The 20,289-nt window shown below is 40.8% G+C and overlaps 2 protein-coding genes across 4 annotated transcripts; both read left to right on the plus strand.

Annotated features, from left to right (window-relative positions):
• The first annotated feature begins 1,052 nt into the window (after window positions 1–1,052).
• srsf7a (serine and arginine rich splicing factor 7a) lies at window positions 1,053–7,751 on the plus strand. Of its 2 annotated transcripts, XR_011308595.1 has the most exons (9): window positions 1,053–1,257; window positions 2,130–2,369; window positions 2,564–2,743; window positions 2,916–3,002; window positions 3,485–3,526; window positions 3,822–3,866; window positions 4,451–4,549; window positions 5,521–6,017; window positions 6,832–7,751. XR_011308595.1 is itself a non-coding variant. In XM_069668668.1 (8 exons), exons 2-8 carry the CDS (start codon window positions 2,140–2,142, stop codon window positions 6,881–6,883), a joined length of 735 nt encoding a protein of 244 aa, XP_069524769.1. In that variant the 5' UTR covers window positions 1,053–1,257; window positions 2,130–2,139; the 3' UTR covers window positions 6,884–7,751. The 2 variants fall into 2 exon arrangements, 1 of the variants encoding a protein (XP_069524769.1); XM_069668668.1 differs by lacking the exon at window positions 5,521–6,017.
• A 587-nt stretch (window positions 7,752–8,338) lies between these two features.
• Window positions 8,339–20,268, plus strand: LOC138596824 (heterogeneous nuclear ribonucleoprotein L-like). 2 transcript variants are annotated; one of them, XM_069668241.1, is made up of 14 exons: window positions 8,339–8,444; window positions 9,585–9,700; window positions 9,872–10,109; window positions 11,078–11,163; window positions 11,753–11,849; window positions 12,203–12,275; window positions 16,455–16,487; window positions 17,151–17,222; window positions 17,359–17,606; window positions 18,076–18,197; window positions 18,434–18,635; window positions 19,160–19,217; window positions 19,359–19,469; window positions 19,698–20,268. In XM_069668241.1, exons 1-14 carry the CDS (start codon window positions 8,370–8,372, stop codon window positions 19,754–19,756), a joined length of 1,590 nt encoding a protein of 529 aa, XP_069524342.1. In that variant the 5' UTR covers window positions 8,339–8,369; the 3' UTR covers window positions 19,757–20,268. The 2 variants fall into 2 exon arrangements, with proteins under 2 accessions (XP_069524342.1, XP_069524341.1); XM_069668240.1 differs by lacking the exon at window positions 16,455–16,487 and having other exon boundaries at window positions 8,350–8,444.
• Window positions 20,269–20,289: the final 21 nt, after the last annotated feature.

Raw genomic sequence — 20,289 nt, forward strand, 5'->3', positions numbered from 1 at the left:
TCTCTTTAATGTTGACTGCAGTCTACATGTGCAAAAAGAGCAGGACTTTGAAAAGAAACCAAAACAAACAAATAAAAGACATCCTACTATTGATTCTTTGACAGTCAACTAATTGTCAATAACAGGCTGGGCCTTAAGGGCTCATAATATTTGTTTTTAATAATTCATTATTACTGAATCGGCCTATTCTGTCATCTATTCATCCAGTAAATACACAATGATATTCACACATCATGGTCAGAACCCACAAGGACCGGCTATAACCCGAAAAGACCATTTTTGGTGTACAGGTGCCTAGAAGAGGACAAAATGCCTATTGTGAACATTTTTAATTTACACATATCAAAAGACATTTTGCAGAGTTTTTTGTTTTTTTTGTGATTCAAGTTAGACTCTATTAGGTTGTTGAAAAATAATTATTCATAACATAACATTCTTCTACTGTGGGCCTTGAATAGTTTAGTAAATTGTTTTTGAAGACTTGCATTTGACATATTTGGGGAAGGTCTTTGTCTTCTCTGTTTTAAGTTTCTCAAATGTGAGTTGGGTTTTTCTTGCTTTCTCACACAGACTTTAGGACTCAATAGACAGATTAAGAGATAAAAATTAATGCCTCAAGTCCAAGAAAGAAAGTCCTCACCTTAAACTGGGCAAAGTTAATTCAGTCAAAATAAAACAGTAAGAGTAGATATCATTACTGACAAACTCTTGAGACATGGTTTAAAACTGCACCTCAATCCCCAGTGCAAGTCTGTGTCCATAGGTAAGCTTAAGATAAATCATCACTCATTTATAACAAGATTAACTGTACAAAAATGAATAATTGCAACAATAAGGCAATTGCAAATTGAATTGCCATATAAATTAAAATAGTATGTCAAAATTAAATCGGGTACATTTTTGTTGTTTCTTTATTTCAAATGTATATTGCTAATTAATTTCCGGTTGAGGCAGTTGGGTCAGTAGGGTTTTGAAAGTATCGCCGGAAGTGTCAGCCTTTTGACTCGCTCTGCGCAGATGCGGATGTCAAGCGGATAGCTCGTAAGGTTGGATAGCGTTGCTGGTGATCGACCGGGTCAACCTCTTCGAAAGACATGTGGAGGCTTGGTCGATGTGCATAAGAGCGGCTATTAAATACGTTTATTCTGCAGAAATATTCTTGAATTAGATAAGTATCACTTCAGACGTCTGTTGGAGACGGTTAAATTCCATCTCTGCTCGGAGCTGAACCAGAAATCATCGGGAGAGCGGAAGAAGGTAACGCTAGCTAACTCGTGCAATCGCCATTGTTTATGAGCAGGCTCTGAGCAAGGCCTTCGTTTCATTCCTGTATTTTAACTACCTAAACTCACAAATATCAAACGCATATTGTGTATTCGACTTGAAATATAATCAGTATAAATGTCTGCTTTCACTAAATTCTGATTTTATTTAGATTTAGTTACAAATGGCAGAGCTACATGGTCGTCTTAGCTGATAGCTCCGTAAATTGATCCGCATATATCGTTTAATTCTAGCGGACAAGTGGACAACGGTATATCCCCAGTATTTTAACCACATACCGCAATAAATTGTATAGCTATTGTCGTAAGCCTCATTAGACCTCCGGTGGGCACAACTTGGCGAACAGGACTTCATTGATCTTGCGGTAAAGTGATCAGTAGGGGCCATGTTTGGCGCGCTAACAGGCGGTAGAACCATTGTGGCGCTGTAGTTACTGAACGAGATGTTTTCAAGCATTTCTTCCTCTGCGGTTCCCCCCAGCTGCACAGATTATCCTGTGCCGCTGGCTGTACATTTTGACAAATCTCAAGAGCAAGTATCTGCCCAAGAAGAGCCAAGTTTATTAGGCTAACGGTCACCGAGTATCTCCTATCATGTTAAATGTGGGGCTGCAACAAATAGATTATTTTTATGTTTTAATGATGTGCATATTATTATTACTATATAGTTCTGTAGTATATTGCAAAGTGCCTTTACATTTTCCAGAGCTCAAGGTGACGTTTTTACTTTACTTGTTTTTTGATTGTTGCTTGATAAATGTCAAACTGATATTATCATAAGTGATGATTAATTTTATGTCAATTAACTATTTGACTAATGGATGCATGTTCTCCTTCTGCTAAAAGGAAAGGAGAGATGTCGTCATCACACTACTCCTCATCCCGTAGTTCCTCCCGGGCCACTGACTGTAAAGTATACGTGGGTGATTTAGGCAATGGTGCTGCCAAGGGGGAGCTGGAGCGAGCATTCAGTTATTACGGCCCACTGAGAAGTGTCTGGGTGGCCAGGAACCCGCCTGGTTTTGCCTTTGTGGAGTTTGAAGATCCCAGAGATGCAGAAGATGCTGTTAAAGGAATGGATGGAAAGTAAGTATCAACACATTCCTTTTAATATTTCAGTAGCCTTTTTATTTTGACTATAATCAAGAAGGCTGTTAAAAGGATGCAACCTTTATTGAATATGATCAGCGTCTAATAAAATTTTGTTTTTTTAATCCTTGTAGCCAGCATGAAGAACTTGTCATGCCCTAAACATTTTTGCCGTCTTGTTTTCTCCTCAGGATACTTTGTGGGTCCCGTGTTCGCGTTGAGTTGTCAACAGGCCTCTCCAGGAAGGGCCGTGGGCGCCCTAGCCGACGGCAGTTTGATCCTAATGACCGGTGTTACCAGTGTGGGGACAGGGGCCACTATGCTTATGACTGCTACCGCTTTAACAAGAGAGGAGGAGGCCGTCGCAGCAGGTGAAGGAATACAGTCTGATTTGCATGAACTTCTGTCTGCCAGGATTTCAGTGCATGTTAGTCGCAGAGCCTCGTGCAGCTCATCATGATCCTGATGCAGACTGTATTTACCATCTAACACCATCAAAGCAGAAGACAGGAGGGAATAAACTTGTTTTCCTTTCCATTCCAGGTCTCGCTCTCGTTCTAGATCTCGCTCCAGGTCCAGGTCCCGTGGACGCCGTTATCGCTCTCGCTCCCGCAGCCGTAGCCACAGTCGGTACGTCAGCACTAAAAGACAGACACACCTGATCACATAGTAACAGGAAATTCTTGTTCTGGATGGCTCTGTTCACTTTAAGGACGTCACACAGTCTAAAACAGGAACCCTATAATCAGTACTGCAAATATGTAGGTGTCTTTTAAGATTGTGACTCATCCAATACACAGAGGAACTTGATTGCTCTGAGTGCAGTCTGTCCATCCAGACAAATCTAATGTAATTGCCGTATACTGGTGTGAGGTACAGGTGATTCAACCCAGGCAGATCACATCAAACCAGATCGATATCTTTATTCTCCTAAGCTCCTTTATTCTACATTTTGAAAACTAATTGTTCACAATTCACCTACACATACACACTGTTTCTATCTTGATTAATGATGTGATGGTTTTGAAACAGGCTTCTTAATAGTTATTCATGCCAGCCACACCTACAGATGAGTCTTGTGTTTGTCCTGATTGTGGCTTGTTCTCTCTTAGGAGCCGTCGTCGATCTCCATCCTACTCCAGGCGCAGGAGCAGGTAAGGACACAGCTCATTTTACTGTGATTGAGTGTATTGGTAATGGATTCATTCTTGTGCTTATTGTATTGTTAGCGAGGTAAGTAGGGATGTAGCTGCTCCTCATCATGTCTGTGTTAATGCTGTCCTGCAGCAGAATCTGACAGAGGGCAGTATAGATAAATATTGCCTCCCTTGGGGAGTGCATGTGCAGGGGGTGTAACTGTTATACCTCACTTTGGTTGTTTACGCCTCAAGTGTTGCCATCGTTCAAATTATAGCTGTAATTAACTTGAGCTATTTCCTGTTAAATTAGGTCTGGCTCCCAAGCCCGTTCCAAGTCCAGGACTCCAGTGAGAAGGTAGGTGGCTGTGCATGCGACAGGTTGTAAAGTGATAATGACTACTTGTGACTGAAACACACTGTCATTGCAAATCTATCTGTACTGCTGACATGATTGTAGAGTGAGACAGACGATGTTTAAGTGTTAAGCTTCATGTTGTACATGCTTAAAATGTTTGTTACCAGTTTATTCCTGTGTCATTGAGCTGTTGTCTGTAAATAACATGTTTCAGTGGTGACTAGTGGCTAAAACTAGAATTATGCTTCATGTAAACATGCTGAATGACAAGATGGGAAAGGATATGAAGCACCTCTAAGAGGAATGTAGTTCCCTCTGCTCTACTAGATGATCACTTTTGGCATTTTGTTGAAATGTACACGAACGCTGTGAAATAAAACAGAACTTCCTGAATCAATGTTGGATCAACCAATGAGATTGCTTGACGGCCAGGTCAGTACTGTTGTAAAGAGGTAGGAGGTTTGCCAATCTGCCCCCATGTGCCACTTTAAGCTGTGTTTACCCATATCACCCTTGTCTGCGAAGGTTTGCAAAGATGTAAACAAACAACTCAGCAGAAGTCTAATTTCAATTTCCCTCTGCAGTCGCTCCAGATCTCGGTCTCGTTCTGGTTCAGCGCCACGGGGACGCTCTGCCTCCCGATCCCGCTCACGCTCCCCGTCAGCCAACCACAAGAGAAACAGGTAAACCCCCTCAGTCTACATGTTGTCATTCATTGAAACAGGGTGTAGGTTGTCTAATAAATTTCTTGTGCTTAGTTTTGCCAGTTGTCAGTTTTTTATCAGGACATTCTAAGTGTATGTAAAAGCTTAGTAGGACAATGTTTCAGTAAGGTGTAGATTGATCACTCTAGATTTTAGATATCGCAGGAAATGATACAACTATCTTGCGTTCCATGTGAGGGTCAGTTATGTTCTCCATAGCCTAAGCTAGGTGCTCCATTCTAGGCAGGGATAAAGTTAAATAGACCCTCCTTCCACTCTCGGGAGCATCATGCTGCCACCAAACGACCGCCACACGACGCTGAGATGGATGAACGGAGACTCCTCTACCTCTTCGACTCAGAGAGATCTGCATCTTCTGCCACGTGTCCTGCCCCTGCTGATGGCCGGTAGTGGAGTGTGAGGGGTAGACAGTGATTTAAACACCATGTCTGGTGTAAGGAAGTATAAGTACAGGAAAGATGAGGCCTCTTTTTTGTGCGTTCTTTTCCAACTTGTGATAGCTACACTGTCGGCTCTAAGCTGTCAGTATAGCTATTAATCAGTCCCACTTCATGTTGAAAAGAGAGCACATGAAAGACAGTCTCCACTCAGCTATAAACTGTTCAGACTCAATTGCAGCTAAACCAGTGAGATGCACCTATATCCTCTGTACCCATACCTCCTTAGATGTAACCCTATTTTAAATAAATGAATTTAGACTGAAAGAGGGAAATTTGTTTATTGGATTCACATGTGTTAAGTTAAAGTAAGGAGTAGAAATGTAAATGTTTAATTTTTTTCTGAAGTCTTAATGCCCTACTCTGAATTTGGCTAGCTCAAGAGAACTTTCAAGATGACTATAAATGGAGATCAGGCAAACACCATTGGTGTGACTTAGGTTAGGTATCTTTGCAGCACAGTTTTGTTTATTTTTCATATTTTCTTTAAAGCGTGTGGTGGGAGCTGAGCACTGCACTGACACCACAGCTGATCCCAGGCCCAGGGTCTGCCAGCTGGCGGTGTGTACGTCCTGCGGGAGGGTGACTAAAAGCTGACCTGAGATCAGCCTTCGCCTGCATCTGGTGTTAGACAGCGAGAAAGAGGGTGACCGTCTGTTCAACCGACGCACACGCTCAGACGAGATCAGCCCGCGCACACATACAGTTGCTCTACTAGAGTCACCCAGCCAGACAGCCTTCAGATCTACCAGAGGGCTGACCCACACAGATCAGAGTTCGACCACTACCTTTTTAAATCCATAATCTACCTACCAGACCCCCGTATCTACCTACCAGAGTTCTTCGGCCTCTGACTTAGCTTCTGAAAGTGAGAGATCAGTCTTCAAGAGGCTCCCAGCGCAGTGTCTCTTCAAGTTGTAGTCATCCGTCCTTCAGTCCTTTCATCCTTCGCTTCTCTGTACTTGTTGTTTCTGCCAGTGTCTGCAAAGGTAACCAAAAATCAAACCCCCTGACAAGATTATGTTCATGGTGACAGAATATGTACAGGCTTGATATAGTCTGGAAAACTGGTGATTTATAGAGCTAAAGTTGAGCCTTTTAACAAGCATGCTCAGAGTATAATTGTGTGTGTGTTTGTGAGAGTGTGTGGATGATTGAGTGAGCTCAAGAGTGGAAAGCAACATGAATTTTAATGGGCTGATATCTCTGAGGAGGCTTTGTCAGATTTTATTGTTGTAAAATACATGATGCAAAATTGTTCTACCATTTTTAGCAGCTTTACTGTTTTGTTTTTTTACTACTCAAACAAAGTAAACAAAAACTGGTGGCTTTCAAACCTGCAGTTCTATGGCCATAGTAAAGGAAAGTTTCCACCTGTTTGTACCTCCATCTGCCTTTTTGTGCTTGTAGTTATTGAAGGATTAAGTGCTAAATCTTCAGACCAGAAACTATGCTAACAATCTCTTACAAGGAATGAGACCCTCTAGAACTGGTTATTTTGAAAGGGTGTAATTTGCCCTGGGAGGTTGGATTAGGTATTAAACTTTGGACCCAGGACAGTTACTTTGCAGAAAGACAAAGTCAAGCGTAGTTTCCTTAGCTTAATAAAAGGCTTGCATACAGATAAAAGCAATTAGTGGGTCTCGAGTTGAACCTTGATCTGAGAAGATGTTTTCAGACATATCAGCGCCTATCCATAAAGTTGTAAACTAATAAAATGTTGAATATTGTGGAAGTTATTTTTTCTGATCATCCTTCCATCCTCCCCTGTGGCGAGCCAACTCCTTTCTGTTTCTGTTTCAGTCGTTCCCGTTCAGCAAGTCCAAACCGAAGCGCTACGCCAGCAGACGACTGAGTGAGGAGGAATGAGTCCCACCTAACTCTTCCCTTAACAGACAGACCCTCACCCCTGCTCCATGTCTGCTTTAACAGCCTAACAGCAGCTATTTTTTGTACATGTCTGTCTAATCTGAGTTGAGTTTAAGTTAAGTTTGAAGATGAATTCTCTCCCATGGACTGTGGTTTTCTGCAGCCTCAGATTGTTGCAGATTTAGTCAGTATGACAAACAAAAAGTTTCTTTTTGCTTGTTTTAAATGTTGCTGTTGCTACTGTTTAGATTATTTTTCTTCTCACAAGTCATGTCGCCAGTGTAAGAATCAACGCCTAAGTTAAGGTAATACTGAATGTTGCAGTTGACTTTTAGCAGTGACTTGGCCAGTTCATACTGTAAATTGCATCAGAGGATTGCCCTGTTTATGCAGTTTCTGAGGGTGAGGACATTGCATTGAGAACTGCTTTTATTCCCTAAACTTAAATTTCTAAAACTTAATTTCCCCCTCAACATGAAGGAAACAGTCTTTTTTTTTTTTTTACTTTTTTTTTTTTTTAAATTGATCTTTTTTGATCGTATTTTATTTTGGGTTCATCATATGAAACGAGACGGTTGCTGGCCTGCATGCCTCTAAATATGATGTCACATTCCTACTCTTCATGGTTTCTGTGCTGCACTGCCCTTTTTCCAAACCTGATCAGTTTCAGTGTGTGCTGAATAGATTTGCCCGATGTGTCCATCCCCAATTTGTTCCTGTGAATCCTGATTTTAAAATATATACAGTGCTTCAGTTTGGTTTCTGCAAGGGCTGCTTTAACAGTTTTGTTCTGTACCTGGCTCATATGGTAAGACAGTGGCAGTTTTATTTTTGAATAAACCTCTTCAAAATGCCTCTGTGGTCTTGTTTTTTTATATTTTGCCAGACAACAATTGGGTTGTTCTGATAATCGTGGATGTCACTGAAATATATCTGCCTTTTTTCATTTCAGATATTTTGTATTAGTGGTGTGACACTAGATCAATTATAATGGTTTTACTGTACTGATGTGTATACTAAGAGAAGGCTACACATTTACAATTTCAGGTCTTAAAACGTGTTATATTCTTGAGGTTTCTTTTTGGTCACTAGTCTAAAAATAGACTTGTATATGCACACTCTAAAAGCTCTAAGTAAGTTACAATGCTGTTAAATGTATAGTTTACAAAGAAAATATCTGTTAAGCAGATTAAAGCCAGTAACACTCAATTCTATCTATAATAAATGAGTCGGTTAAGGAGCTTTGTGTACTTTATCCGACAATTACTGTAATACTGCGAGTTAAAGCCGTATACGCTTCCTGGCCTCCTATTGGCCGTGACACACTCCACAACTTGATTGGCAGCTGGCTGAGCCTATCACAGCCTGCGTTGCCGTTGCACTGGGCGTGGATACACGAGCCTCGTTTTTCTTGACTTTTCCGTCCATTTCAGTTGAGCGTCACTACCACCATCCTTTTTAACCGGGACAACATGGCTACTGCAGCGAGCCGTTACTACGAAGACGGCAGGGCAACGAAACGACAGAAAACCGACGGAATGGCCACAGTGAGTTGTTTTAGTGTGAACTGCACTGTAGATCATTTAAAGTAATATACCAAACACGGTTGCAGTGTTATTGGTACAATTTAATTCATTCAGATGCGCGGAGGGAAAAAATGTCACGACGCGTCACACAGGTCATTAGCTACATCTAGATAGAGTTCCCCAGCGTAACTCTTGTTTTAGCCAGTTTTGTCAAGTTAACATCGTGTTTTTATACGTGCGAGGCTAACAAGGACGCATCCGAAACATAATCCGCACATATACCTGTGCAGTATAGTCTGACTGTGCTCATTCGAGGGCGGTTTCTCTGGCCGGGCCTCGGGTGAGCCTGGCTTTGTTCTAGTACCGGTAACATTAGCAGTGTGCTAGCCGTGAGCTACGTATGATAATCAAGTGGTTAGGACTAGCCAGCATCAAACCAGCTGCTATTTAGTGAGGGGTTAAGCTGTAGACTTAGTGTATGCCACTTTGAATTAAACAGTATTTCAATCAATTTCGAGAAAAGCCCATGAATTTAAACATAAACACTAAGCCACGACAGTTAACCTACCGAACGTTACCCCTTCCCCCAACCGATAAACGGAGTTTAATTAGAATTTTGTTTTAAGGTTAGTACTATAGTCTGATAGCTCTCTTCCCTTTAATTGTATCTAAATTGCTTAGCAAAGAAGGTATCGCATGTATATGTATTTTTTAGCAACCCTCTATCAGTGTATTGCAGGGACAGTGGTCACTGATCAACAAAATGAATGCAACAGATAAAGCCACCCATGAGTTTATACACACACGCACACATACACACACTTTATATCTCAATATATATTCAATACTCAATATATCCTCACTGTGAAACACGTAATAGTTCTATAGTTAACATACTGCATACTGATACAGGAAGGAAGTCTCATTTTGTGCAACTTTAGATAACTTAATTTATTGTTAATGCTTTGATCAATTTACTTTATAGTTATATAGAGGGATCCCTCCTCTGCTGCTCCTCAAGTTTCTTGTACTTTTTTCAGCCCCTGTTAAATTGTTTCTTGTGGGGACAGAAGGTGTCCCTTGCTGTACATTAGTAAAGCCCCTTTAGGCAGTTGTGATTTTGCTATATGGCTACATAAATATTTATTTTTTCTTTCATAGGGATATGAAGATCCACACAAGACCCTTCCATCCGTGGTGGTGCACGTCAGGGGCCTTGTGGATGGTGTTACAGAGGCGGACCTTGTGGAGGCCTTGCAAGAATTTGGAACAATCAGGTAGAAAAACTTAATCTAACGCCAACTATTGGTTCATGCTGTTTTCGTTAAGTGGTGACATGTTACCTTTTTTACCAGTAAGATATCAAAGCTACTAACTGGGAATGTGATTTAGTTGAGTACACACCATCTGCCTTTTTATCTAACCTTGTCTTTTGCTCTTGTTTTCAGCTATGTGGTGGTGATGCCCAAGAAGCGTCAGGCACTGGTGGAATATGAAGATATGAATGGGTCATCCACAGCTGTTACTTATGCGGCAGACAACCAAGTTTACATCGCAGGCCACCCTGCTTTTATAAACTACTCCACAAGCCAGAAGATCTCGAGGCCGGGAGACTCTGATGATTCTAGAAGTGTTAACAATGTTCTCCTGCTCACCATCATGAACCCCATCTACCCCATCACCACGGTAAATGCACACATTTGAGCTGCTGTATCTCTTTTTATATAACTGTGGTGTGTCATCCTGTTTTAAGATGATGAACTTTGATTTTAAGAAGTGAATTAATCTCTAACTGCATTGAGTGCCAGTCTGAACAACTGCAGGCATGTTGTTGAAATGTCTGAGCTGTTGATAGTCAACAGAAGCCTGTTCGAGCACGAATGAGCATTGTGTGCAAAAAGCTCTTTCAATGTACTCCTGCTGCTCTTCTTGAGTTTGATTCAGAGACATTGTGTGTTGTTAAAATGGACAGATCCCATTTCATTAGAGTGCCAGCAGAATTTGGCATGTTGAAATATTTGTAAGTACAATAGTGACTGTCAAGTGCTTGGCAAAAGAAGCAGGAATCAAACTTGTATGACTTAAATGCCATTTATGTAAAAACTGCTGGCGTGTGATATCCATTGGGGGGGGTCTGCAGCTTTTGTGTGATTATGTTGTCTATTGCATACCTGCAAGAAGGGTCTTTCCCCCCATTATCTTTAAATCTGCTTTGGTTTTGAGTATAAAACTGAAATGTCCAAATCAGGCTCCACGGTCATGGATTCATGACTCATGTTTTGTTTGACCAACATTTCAAAAAACAAAAATATAAAGCAGAGCATTTTTTAAAAAGGAGAATACAAACAAACGTTGGATATCATCTCAATCCTGGTGTGCAAAAGGAGACAAACCCCTCAGTCAACATCAAGCTGTGAAATGCATATAGATTCTTGTGCTTGTGGTAATCACAGCAAACTAAATGGCAAATTCTCCATAGCTCTACTATTGTTTGCTTGTTGAACCAAGGATAGTATAGCAAAGGTGTGTACAATACACTTAACAAGGCACACCATTTAAAACAATAGTGCTCTGGTCACTTTGGTTTAACATTTGCCCTCTGTTCTTGATTTAAAACATTTTAAAACTTGTTTTTACTTGGTGCTGTTTTACAGGATGTTCTCTACACCATCTGCAACAACTGTGGACCTGTCCAGAGAATCGTCATCTTCAGGAAGAACGGCGTCCAGGCCATGGTCGAATATCCTTTTCAATATGAGCCATCTCACATGCTCAAAAGTGTTCCGCTGACTGCTCATCCTGCAGGATTTTGTTTTAGTTTTGACACTGAATGAATAGTGTGCGGGTGTATGTAGTTTTATCACAGAAACCTGTCTGGTGTGTTATGTGTCTTTGAAACGTCTGAGCAGATGCGAACAAACTGGTTAGACAAATCTTCTGAAACACGTAAGCATATTTCATAGATATGCCTACGTGTAAGATGATGGATGTGACACACGTAGATGCAAATGATATAACCCTACTAGTCAGTGATTGGCCAGTGGTTAATGGTAGTCTGTCAATCATCCAGAGGCATAATCCAAGTCATAATGAAAATCCTTAAATTGGTGCTGGGTACCATCTGCACAGAACAAAAAAGGCCCCCCTGCACACTGCCCTTCTTTCCACAGGATTTTGGTCAAAGCATTGCTGTATCCTGGTAGACTTTTTTTTGTTAAACTAAGTACTAACCAGCTCATTACTAGAAACACTACAGCAGTGTGCATATTTTGTTTCTTTTTTCATCATAACCAGATACTTCACAGTGTTGTCCTTAATTCTGTCATCACATTTGACTCAGTTCAAAGCGCCCAGCGTGCCAAAGCCTCACTCAATGGAGCTGATATTTACTCTGGCTGCTGCACGCTGAAGATCGAGTATGCCAAGGTACTATTACAAAAATATGAAGTGGGTGTGGTGAACACCCGCTCTATATAATCCAAATGAACAGAACAACCCTTCTAGAAATGTTAACTATCACTTAAATAACCCCCCGAAACAAATTGACTTATGTTTTACAAATGTATAATAACTGATGTTTGTTTCCACTCACTGTGTGCTCATGAAAACATCTTTTTGAATGGTAAATCCATTTACCATAAAATGAGTACTATAGAATTTATGATTCAGATATATATGAACTATAACAGCCTTTTTACGTATGCACAGTAGTACATTTTTGTCTTCAAGATTAGAATGTTTTTTGTCTTCATGTATTCATATTTGTTGTATTTCTCCAGCCAACTCGCCTGAATGTGTTCAAGAATGACCAGGACACCTGGGACTACACAAACCCTAATCTTGGAGGCCCAGGTAAAACCTCAAACACACAAACATACTCCCAAGAAATTGCTTTGCGCCACACATGCTATGTAGCTGAGAAGCATGATACTATTAACACCCTTACTGCCACTGTGAGGAATTTAAACACGTGGGCAACTAGGGAGACGGAGACAACACCCTTCTTTGATAATGCCATGGAAACGTTTATATTTAAATTGTGTCTGAATAGTATTCTTGAAAGAACAAGTGTGGCATTATGACTGATGTGTTGCTCTGGGACTATCTCTAACATTTCTCAATACACACTATGGGCAGGGTCTGTATGCAGGTGTGAATTATTTGGGGAAATCTGGCATTATAAAATAATCGGGTATGGTAAGCTCACAACAATCCAACTGTCAAAGAACTCTGCTGTGTGGTAGGAATTTGCAGACAGGTGGGGTTGCATCAGCTGTATTCTTCGAGTCGTACAATTTGTAACTTTACTGAAAGCCGCCTAGAAACTCTGTTTTCCTTTGTATCCTGAGGCTAGCATTCTTTTTAATTGTAGCATGTAGTTGTTCTGGTTCATTTGACCTGACTGTGTGCTCCAGCACGCCCCACAGAAATGATGCTGTCTCAGACCAAATAAATTGTGCTTAATTAATTGTTTTAATAGTTCTGTAAATGTTTTATTCTGAGAGGTTCGGGTGCTTATACAGCATTTTATTTTTGCTTTGCAACATTATTTGAAAATGTTGTATACGTGTAAATGAAGATATCACAACCATAGATTAACCACTATTATAGATGAGTACTAGTGTATGAGTTCAAATGGATAAACAGTAGGATATACTGTTAACTGTTGTGGGTCACTGCATCAGTTTATTTTTTTGTAATGACCACAATTTGCTTTAATTCAGCACACCAAATCATTTATGTTTTTGTCCTCTTTATACAGCTAGCCATAAACAGCCAGACAACATTATACCTATATTTACAGAAGGTACACTTAATTGAGACTCATTTTGACAGCAGGAAAAGCTCCTGCAGTCATTTAATTCTCAAATGGTAAGACATGACTCATTGCAGATTAGAATTTTATTTTGGCAGACTGTTTGAAGGTTTGATTTTGAGTTGATTCCTGTTTACCTGAAAACATTTCTACATGCACTGTTTCAAATTATGTGGCCATCAGTTAGTCTCCACTGACTTCAGACATAATGTTACTTTATAACCATGCAAGTGCAGTTTACTGGACCGCATAGCCTTTTTCAGCACCTGGCTGTAATTAGAACAGGAAATGACTTCCTCCCATACGAGCCTGTCTGCTCTTTCATGTCTGACAGTTTGTCACAAAGAATGCCTTACTTCACCAGGTGAAGTTATTGCTGGAAGTCATAAAGTAACTACATATTAAGTAGTAATGTAAAGTACAGGAGGCAGTCTACAACAGATACTGGAAACATACCACATATGTAGCCGGTGACTTGTACATAGGTGTCAAACTCATCAAAAGAAATGTATCTATTATTGTTGAACATGTTTCTTGTTTCAAACACATTTGAAAAAGTCTGCATGATCGCCATGCTGCAAATGTAATTAATTGAACAGTGGTAGATTTATTGTTTGAAAATATTTTTATTTGGTTACAAAAGACAGAAAACAGAAGAGCTTTTGTGTGAAGGACTCGCTGAGTGACAGGTGTTTTTTATAGCCTTCTTATGTTTGCATATTCAGTCATGAAGACGTGAACCTGTCCTGGACAAAGTGTCTATTTGCTGTTCCTGCTTTTCTTACCACACATGCAGGGTTTCTGGAGGGAATTAGCTTAAATTTGAAAAAGATGCCACTCTGACTATTTTTATAGAAATAATCAGACATGTTTTTCAACTTTAAACTTTAGAGGTGGTCACTGTTACCATATATGGCTGCCACCAAGACTGATCCTAGTCTCTTTCACTGTAGACAAACTTCTACAGTTAAATGTCCCATTTGTTTATTTATTTTGTTTTAATTCAATTGCAAATCCCAAGAATGATCAACAGCATGCTGTCGTCCAGCACAATGGTCACTGAGTCGCAATCAGTGCAGCCAAAATGGGTTGTATATAAAATGGAAAGTGTTTTTCACCAAAGACCAGTTGGTGCACAACCATATCGTCTGAAGTGAAAAACGAGGATGGACCAGCATCCGTAAAGTAAATTTGCAACATCATTTAACTCTTATCTTCTCCTGATAAATGGTTGCTCTCAGCAAAAACATTCAAAGAAGTTTGTGCTAAGAAGGAAAGGCAGATACATGCTGACAACATCTCCACTCAGAAACCACCATCTCAACTATCCACTTCTTCAGTGAGGACACTACCACTATCATACAGAGGGACACACGTCCCCCGAGAAACAAGGGGATAAACTACAAGACACCACCCATTCAACATGACGATGTAGGACTGATTATACCACTCATGCCTCATCGCCGCATTCCAGCACAAGAGCAACGAAGACTACGCACACTGCTAGAGGGTGGGAAGTTTGGGGCACTGAGCTACACTTGGTCCCTTCCACCTTCTTCCTTTCTTACCTATTTTGAGACACAAGCGAATGACACATTGAAGTAGGCCAAAGCTTGCATCTACAACCTACCACTGTCTACACCAAATGGAGACTGATACCAAAGAAGACAAAGCATCCACCCAAACAGAAGGTAGTGACAGACATTTCTCAGTACATCAGATGATGCATACTGATATTACCCAGTCGACCAAGATCACATTTGTAAAAGCGGTGGCCCCTCCTGTACTGTTTTGGGCCGCAATGTTCTTCATGCAAAAACAAAACAAGCAACACACTCTGCAACACTCGCAGACGCCGTCCCGACTGATCCAATAGATGAGTCACACCTCCGAATCGAGCTGTAGCCAATCACTTTGGAGTCAACACAAGACAACTGATGAAGATAAGACACTGCTGACAACACCCTCAAGCACACTCAAAAGCCCAGGCAGGCCCACTTTTGGTTTTACCCCTCATGTGTTACCTCCTACATGGAATTCAGCTTTTCTATCTTGCTCTTTCTCCTCATCTCATCTCTTCCTCCTCCTGATTTTCTTCCTACTTGCATCCCTGTTTAGCTATCCCTTTTTGAGTGTAGTTTTCTTAATATTTTAAAGTCTCTAGAACCTGTGTAACGCCTTCCATGTGATGCAGGTTTGGCAATTTGCGGCTAAGGAGAGCCAGCTTCCCAACTGAAATGTGCTCTGGCAGCTTCAAGGTCTACCTGTGGGTGTTATGCGGACTATTACAAAAAGGATGGAAACGCCAGCCAAACCACCAACCAACCCACTGATGGGCATTTCGACTTGATTAAACCAGGAATCGATCCTGAGGTGGACAGTTGTTTCCCCAAAAGAGGAAATGGATAAGAGTATGCGATGAAATGAATTGAGTGGAGAGTGGTGGAACTACTGCAGCAAATATCTTCCTCCTACTGTTTGTAAGCATGCAGTAAGTAAACCGAGACCCTCCTCAGGGAACATGACTGCACAGCACCACATGACCCCAAAGCCCAGCACCCAACATCGCCACACAAGACTGACATAACTCGATTTTTTTTCCTTAAACAGGCTTAATCTTTCTCTTTCTGGAAGAGGGTGGTGGTCGTGATTCTGTCTGGGCCTGCATTTCTAACGTCACTAAAAACTTACTGTATGTCTGTTTGCTATGTTTTGTCGGTCCCTGTGTTAGCAGTTTACAACCATCAGGAATCTCATCTATGTGGAGCCTTTTGTTGTAGTTTCTTTGGGAATGTTTTTAGTTTGGAGAAAGGGCTTGAACTTTATATAAATTAATTTAGGTTGTGCTTGACCCATTACCAACCCTGATATTTACAAAGCATCACATAGCTTGAAAACCAGGCGAGCTTTTCATCCACAAATGAGCAGCAACAATTTCGGTGTGCAAAATTTATTAACTGCTTTTTGATGTCTTGGTTTCCAAATTGCGTTGAGAATCTGCATGAGCCTGGTTGATCATCTGCAGAGGTATTGGGCCATTTGCATTTCATAGTTAATTTATCCTGAAGTATTGAGGACAGCTTTGTCATGAGTGGTTTTACTTCACTCTCCTGACCTCTAACTGAGGTTATTTCACATTTGCCCAGGAGAAAATGTACCTTTTGATTAACCTGGCTTCCATTCTGATTGTGTATGATTATTGTGTACCTGTACAGATGGTGATGCAGATGGCAATGGGAGCAATGCAGGTGTGTGTGAGCGTACAAACTTTATTTTTGAATTTAGACATTTGTGATACTTATCCAGAGTGACTTTGTTTGATATCCTTACCCTGTTCACTTCTTAGATCATCAGCATCCACCCCATGTTTGCCATTTCCCCCTGTTGCACTTGATATGCTAAAGGTTTACGATATTGGATGTTTTTCAGATTAATGGGGGCTTGTTTTGTGTGTAATTTTCATAGAATGTCAGTCCTGCCATCAGTAATGTCCCCATGCCTACCTTCACGTGTACCTCAACTTATTTTAAAACTGACAAAACAATCACTGACAAAATTTCAGCTACTTGGCTTTATTCATTTAGCCTCTATGGAGGAAGTGGGGGTAATACATCTGTGTTTGTATGGCTCATACAGGCAAGATGAATCGATCTTGAGATGCATGCGTCTGCCTCAAGCACTAATTTTATTGCGCTCCCTTATTTAAATTTACCCTGAATAATTATACATTATTTTTATGGTGTGCACTGTGAGGCAGATTTTATGTATCAAAATATCAGTATTCCAAACAATAACATGGCTCAAAAGCTCAAGCATCCCATTGTCATGTAGAGATATCAGCCTTTTTGTCATACTCACTGTCACCTTTTCTTACTCTACCTTTCTCCTCTTTTGTCTTCCCATTTTAACAGATGATGTGAATGCCAACCCCAACAAGCGCCAGAGACAGCCTGCTCTACTGGGGGACCACCCTCCAGAGTACGGTAAGGCTCTAGACCCCCTGGGGAACAAGAAAACACACTGAAAACATGACAAATTTTTACTACAAAACGGTCCTTGAGTTGACCTTACCTTGCTTAATTAGGTTTTGATTTTCCTGTTCTTTCCCTCATTCTTCAGGAGGTGGTTATCATGGCTATGACGAGAGCTACGGGTCCCCACCCTATGAGGGTCGCCGCATGGGTCCACCAATGAGAGGGCGTGGTGGAAGAAGCTATGGGCCAGGCTATGGACCTCCTCCTCCTCCTCCTGGAGAGTATGGTGGCCATGCTGAGTCTCCAGTAGTCATGTTGTACGGATTGGACCCAGCCAAGATGAATGCCGACCGTGTCTTTAACATCTTTTGTCTCTATGGAAATGTAGAGCGGGTCAGTATATCACAATAAAAGTGTATTTATGCTGGGAAGGAAGAGGCTGTCCGTGCTGTACACACCCCTATAGTTTTTTATTAATGCAGCTTTTCAACCTGCAAGGTCTTAAACAGGAAACATGCATGAGGGGAAAAAACAGGCTGCATATACAAATGGATAACATAACCTACCTACAATCATAGGAGTGCAATTTTTTTTTTAATTTATTATTGAGAGACAAATTTGTTAATATATGAGAAGGAGCAAATGTATGTTTGTTTCAGGTCTCTGGCGACATATTGAATATTAATTAATGGAAAGGAATGGGCAATTTACAAAAAACATAATACCCAAAACAAGGAACTATCTAATGAAACTGACTATGAGCAGAAGGCCTTTTAAATCGTTAACCATTGTCAAATACTCTGTCTATAGAAACACATGCCCTTCCTTGAAACCATCACTGTCCTCTGTCAATTTTTCATAGGTGAAGTACATGAAGACGAAGCCTGGGGCCGCCATGGTGGAAATGGGAGACAGCTATGCAGTGGACCGCGCCATCACTAACCTGAACAACAACTTTCTATTTGGACAGAGAATGAATGTTTGGTGAGTTCATCTTGTCCAGTTCCAACATAAACATTTCAGTTGCTCAGATGTAAACAGTGCTGTAAAGTAGGATATGAGGGACATGGCCCCTGCTGTTATTATAATTAAACATCTCTTCTAAAATAACACAACACCTTTTGTAGGGCATTACAAATGTCCATGCTCCAACCTTAATTTCTCTCCTAACTTGTAGTGGAAAATGCAATTTTAAGATTTATTATCGTCCCTCCCTGCAGCGTGTCCAAGCAGCAAGCCATCGTACCTGGACAGTGCTATGAGCTGGAAGATGGATCAAGCAGTTTCAAGGACTTTCACGGCTCCAGGAACAACCGATTCACGTCACCAGAGCAGGCAGCCAAAAATCGCATCCAGCATCCGAGCAACGTGTTGCACTTCTTCAACGCCCAGCCAGATGTCACACCAGAGGTTTTCACTCAGGTCTGTAGAAAGAGTAAATATTGGTTTGCGTTTGAAGGCATGTGTATTCATTTTAAGGTGAAGGGCCCGATCAGACAGCACACATTTTAGAAGCTGGGGTTGAATTTTTTGTAGTTGTTTTCAATGAGAGAGGCGCTTTTTGTGTGCTGCTTTTGCGATGCTGAGCTCCTCGAGTTGAAAAAGCTTCAACCCAAAACAGAGAAGCACCCGACGTCATTGGCGTTTTTTTCCTCATCGTCCAATCGGACCAATGGAGAGGTGGGCCTTCTGTCAGTTTACAAAATAACAGGTAAATGACAGCTAGTGATTCGCTGGTCGCCTTAACGGAAAACAAAAAAGGCACAGCGAGCTGGGGTTTTTTTTTTTAACCATACCCTTCAACAAAAAAGGCAGTGCGGTGCGCTTCTGTCTGATCGGGGCCGAACTCATGATGACTGACACCTTTTATGCTCATTCAAAAGGCAACAGAGGAAAAGCCTTGAGCTTGTGCATGCAGTCCCTAATTATTGTTGTGCTCTTTATAGATATGTGAAGAGATTGGTGTCAAGGCCCCTGTCAACGTCAAAATGTTCACGGGAAAGAGTAAGCTGCTTTAATTCTACTCATATTTGTTTTTAAAAACCAAACATGGAACATTTTTTGTAAAACTGTGAAGGGATAATGGCAAATTTTAGTAAAGAATGTGTTGTAATTTTGACCCCCGTTGGCCCCTCTAACCATCAGGTGGTGCAGCGCCCAGTGACCGCAGTGCTTCAGGTCTGCTAGAGTGGGAGTCTATCAATGATGCCATGGAAGCCCTGGCTTTGATGAACCACTACCAGATGAAAAATGCAGGTATGTGTATGACACACTCGCATCTTGGATTAAATTGATCCCATGAGCCCCTGAGGTGCAGGAAATCCCAGCTCTTACTGGAGATAGAATTAACATGTAGAACAAAGTATGAAACGGTTGAACCACGATGTAATTATGATTATCAGGTAAATAAACGATCAGTTTTACTAAGGCCAATTGGTCATCTTTATTTGTGTCTAATACTAACACTCTTATTTCTCCTTCCAGCTGGTCCTTATCCTTACACCCTCAAACTGTGCTTCTCCACTGTTCAGCACGCCAACTGAGCATCCTCTTGTAGCCAGGAAGACGAAGATTGGTCCACCATTCCCAAGTTCACATGTACTTAGACAATGAGTGCTTGCAACACATCTGGGGAAAATTGGTAATCATAATGTGAAATATATTTCACGATGTGATGGATCCTTATTTGGTATATTAAGCAGACTAAACGAAGGCTAACAGTCATTTAAAATAGTTTGATATTTATGCCCCAGATGTGGTTTAGAGTATCAGTACCTGTGTCTTCAATATTAAGTTGTCCTTTTTACTTTTTTGTATTATGCTTACAGTAACCTGACATGCGACAAAGCATATTTGAAAGAGATGTTTTTATGCTCAGGTGGTTCAGAGGCCATGGACGACATGGTTTTGTAAAAGAGTTGTCTTTTGAAATTTTTATGGCTTTTTTTCTTTTTGTGTTATTTTAATTGCTACATATTATGTTCTGTATCTCCATGTCTGATATGCAGTTGGAGAATTGTTTTGTTCTAAGAAAATAAAAACAAAAACAAGTTGAGGTTACTGTGCCATCATTTTG

Source organism: Semicossyphus pulcher, unplaced genomic scaffold, assembly GCF_022749685.1.
Source record: "Semicossyphus pulcher isolate SPU_LCO1_2020_fin unplaced genomic scaffold, fSemPul1.0.p SCAF_19, whole genome shotgun sequence".
Lineage (NCBI taxonomy): Eukaryota > Metazoa > Chordata > Actinopteri > Labriformes > Labridae > Semicossyphus > Semicossyphus pulcher.

What these genes read in the sequence shown, in the direction of transcription:
- srsf7a (XM_069668668.1), top strand. Translation starts at nt 2,140, where the DNA reads ATGTCGTCATCACACTACTCCTCATCCCGTAGTTCCTCCCGGGCCACT. An exon ending in CGCAGCCGTAGCCACAGTCG is followed by an intron (nt 3,003 to 3,484) that starts GTACGTCAGCAC and finishes GTTCTCTCTTAG; the next exon opens with GAGCCGTCGTCGATCTCCAT. An exon ending in TACTCCAGGCGCAGGAGCAG is followed by an intron (nt 3,527 to 3,821) that starts GTAAGGACACAG and finishes CTGTTAAATTAG; the next exon opens with GTCTGGCTCCCAAGCCCGTT.
- LOC138596824 (XM_069668241.1), top strand. Translation starts at nt 8,370, where the DNA reads ATGGCTACTGCAGCGAGCCGTTACTACGAAGACGGCAGGGCAACGAAA. An exon ending in CAAGAATTTGGAACAATCAG is followed by an intron (nt 9,701 to 9,871) that starts GTAGAAAAACTT and finishes TCTTGTTTTCAG; the next exon opens with CTATGTGGTGGTGATGCCCA. An exon ending in CTACCAGATGAAAAATGCAG is followed by an intron (nt 19,470 to 19,697) that starts GTATGTGTATGA and finishes TTCTCCTTCCAG; the next exon opens with CTGGTCCTTATCCTTACACC.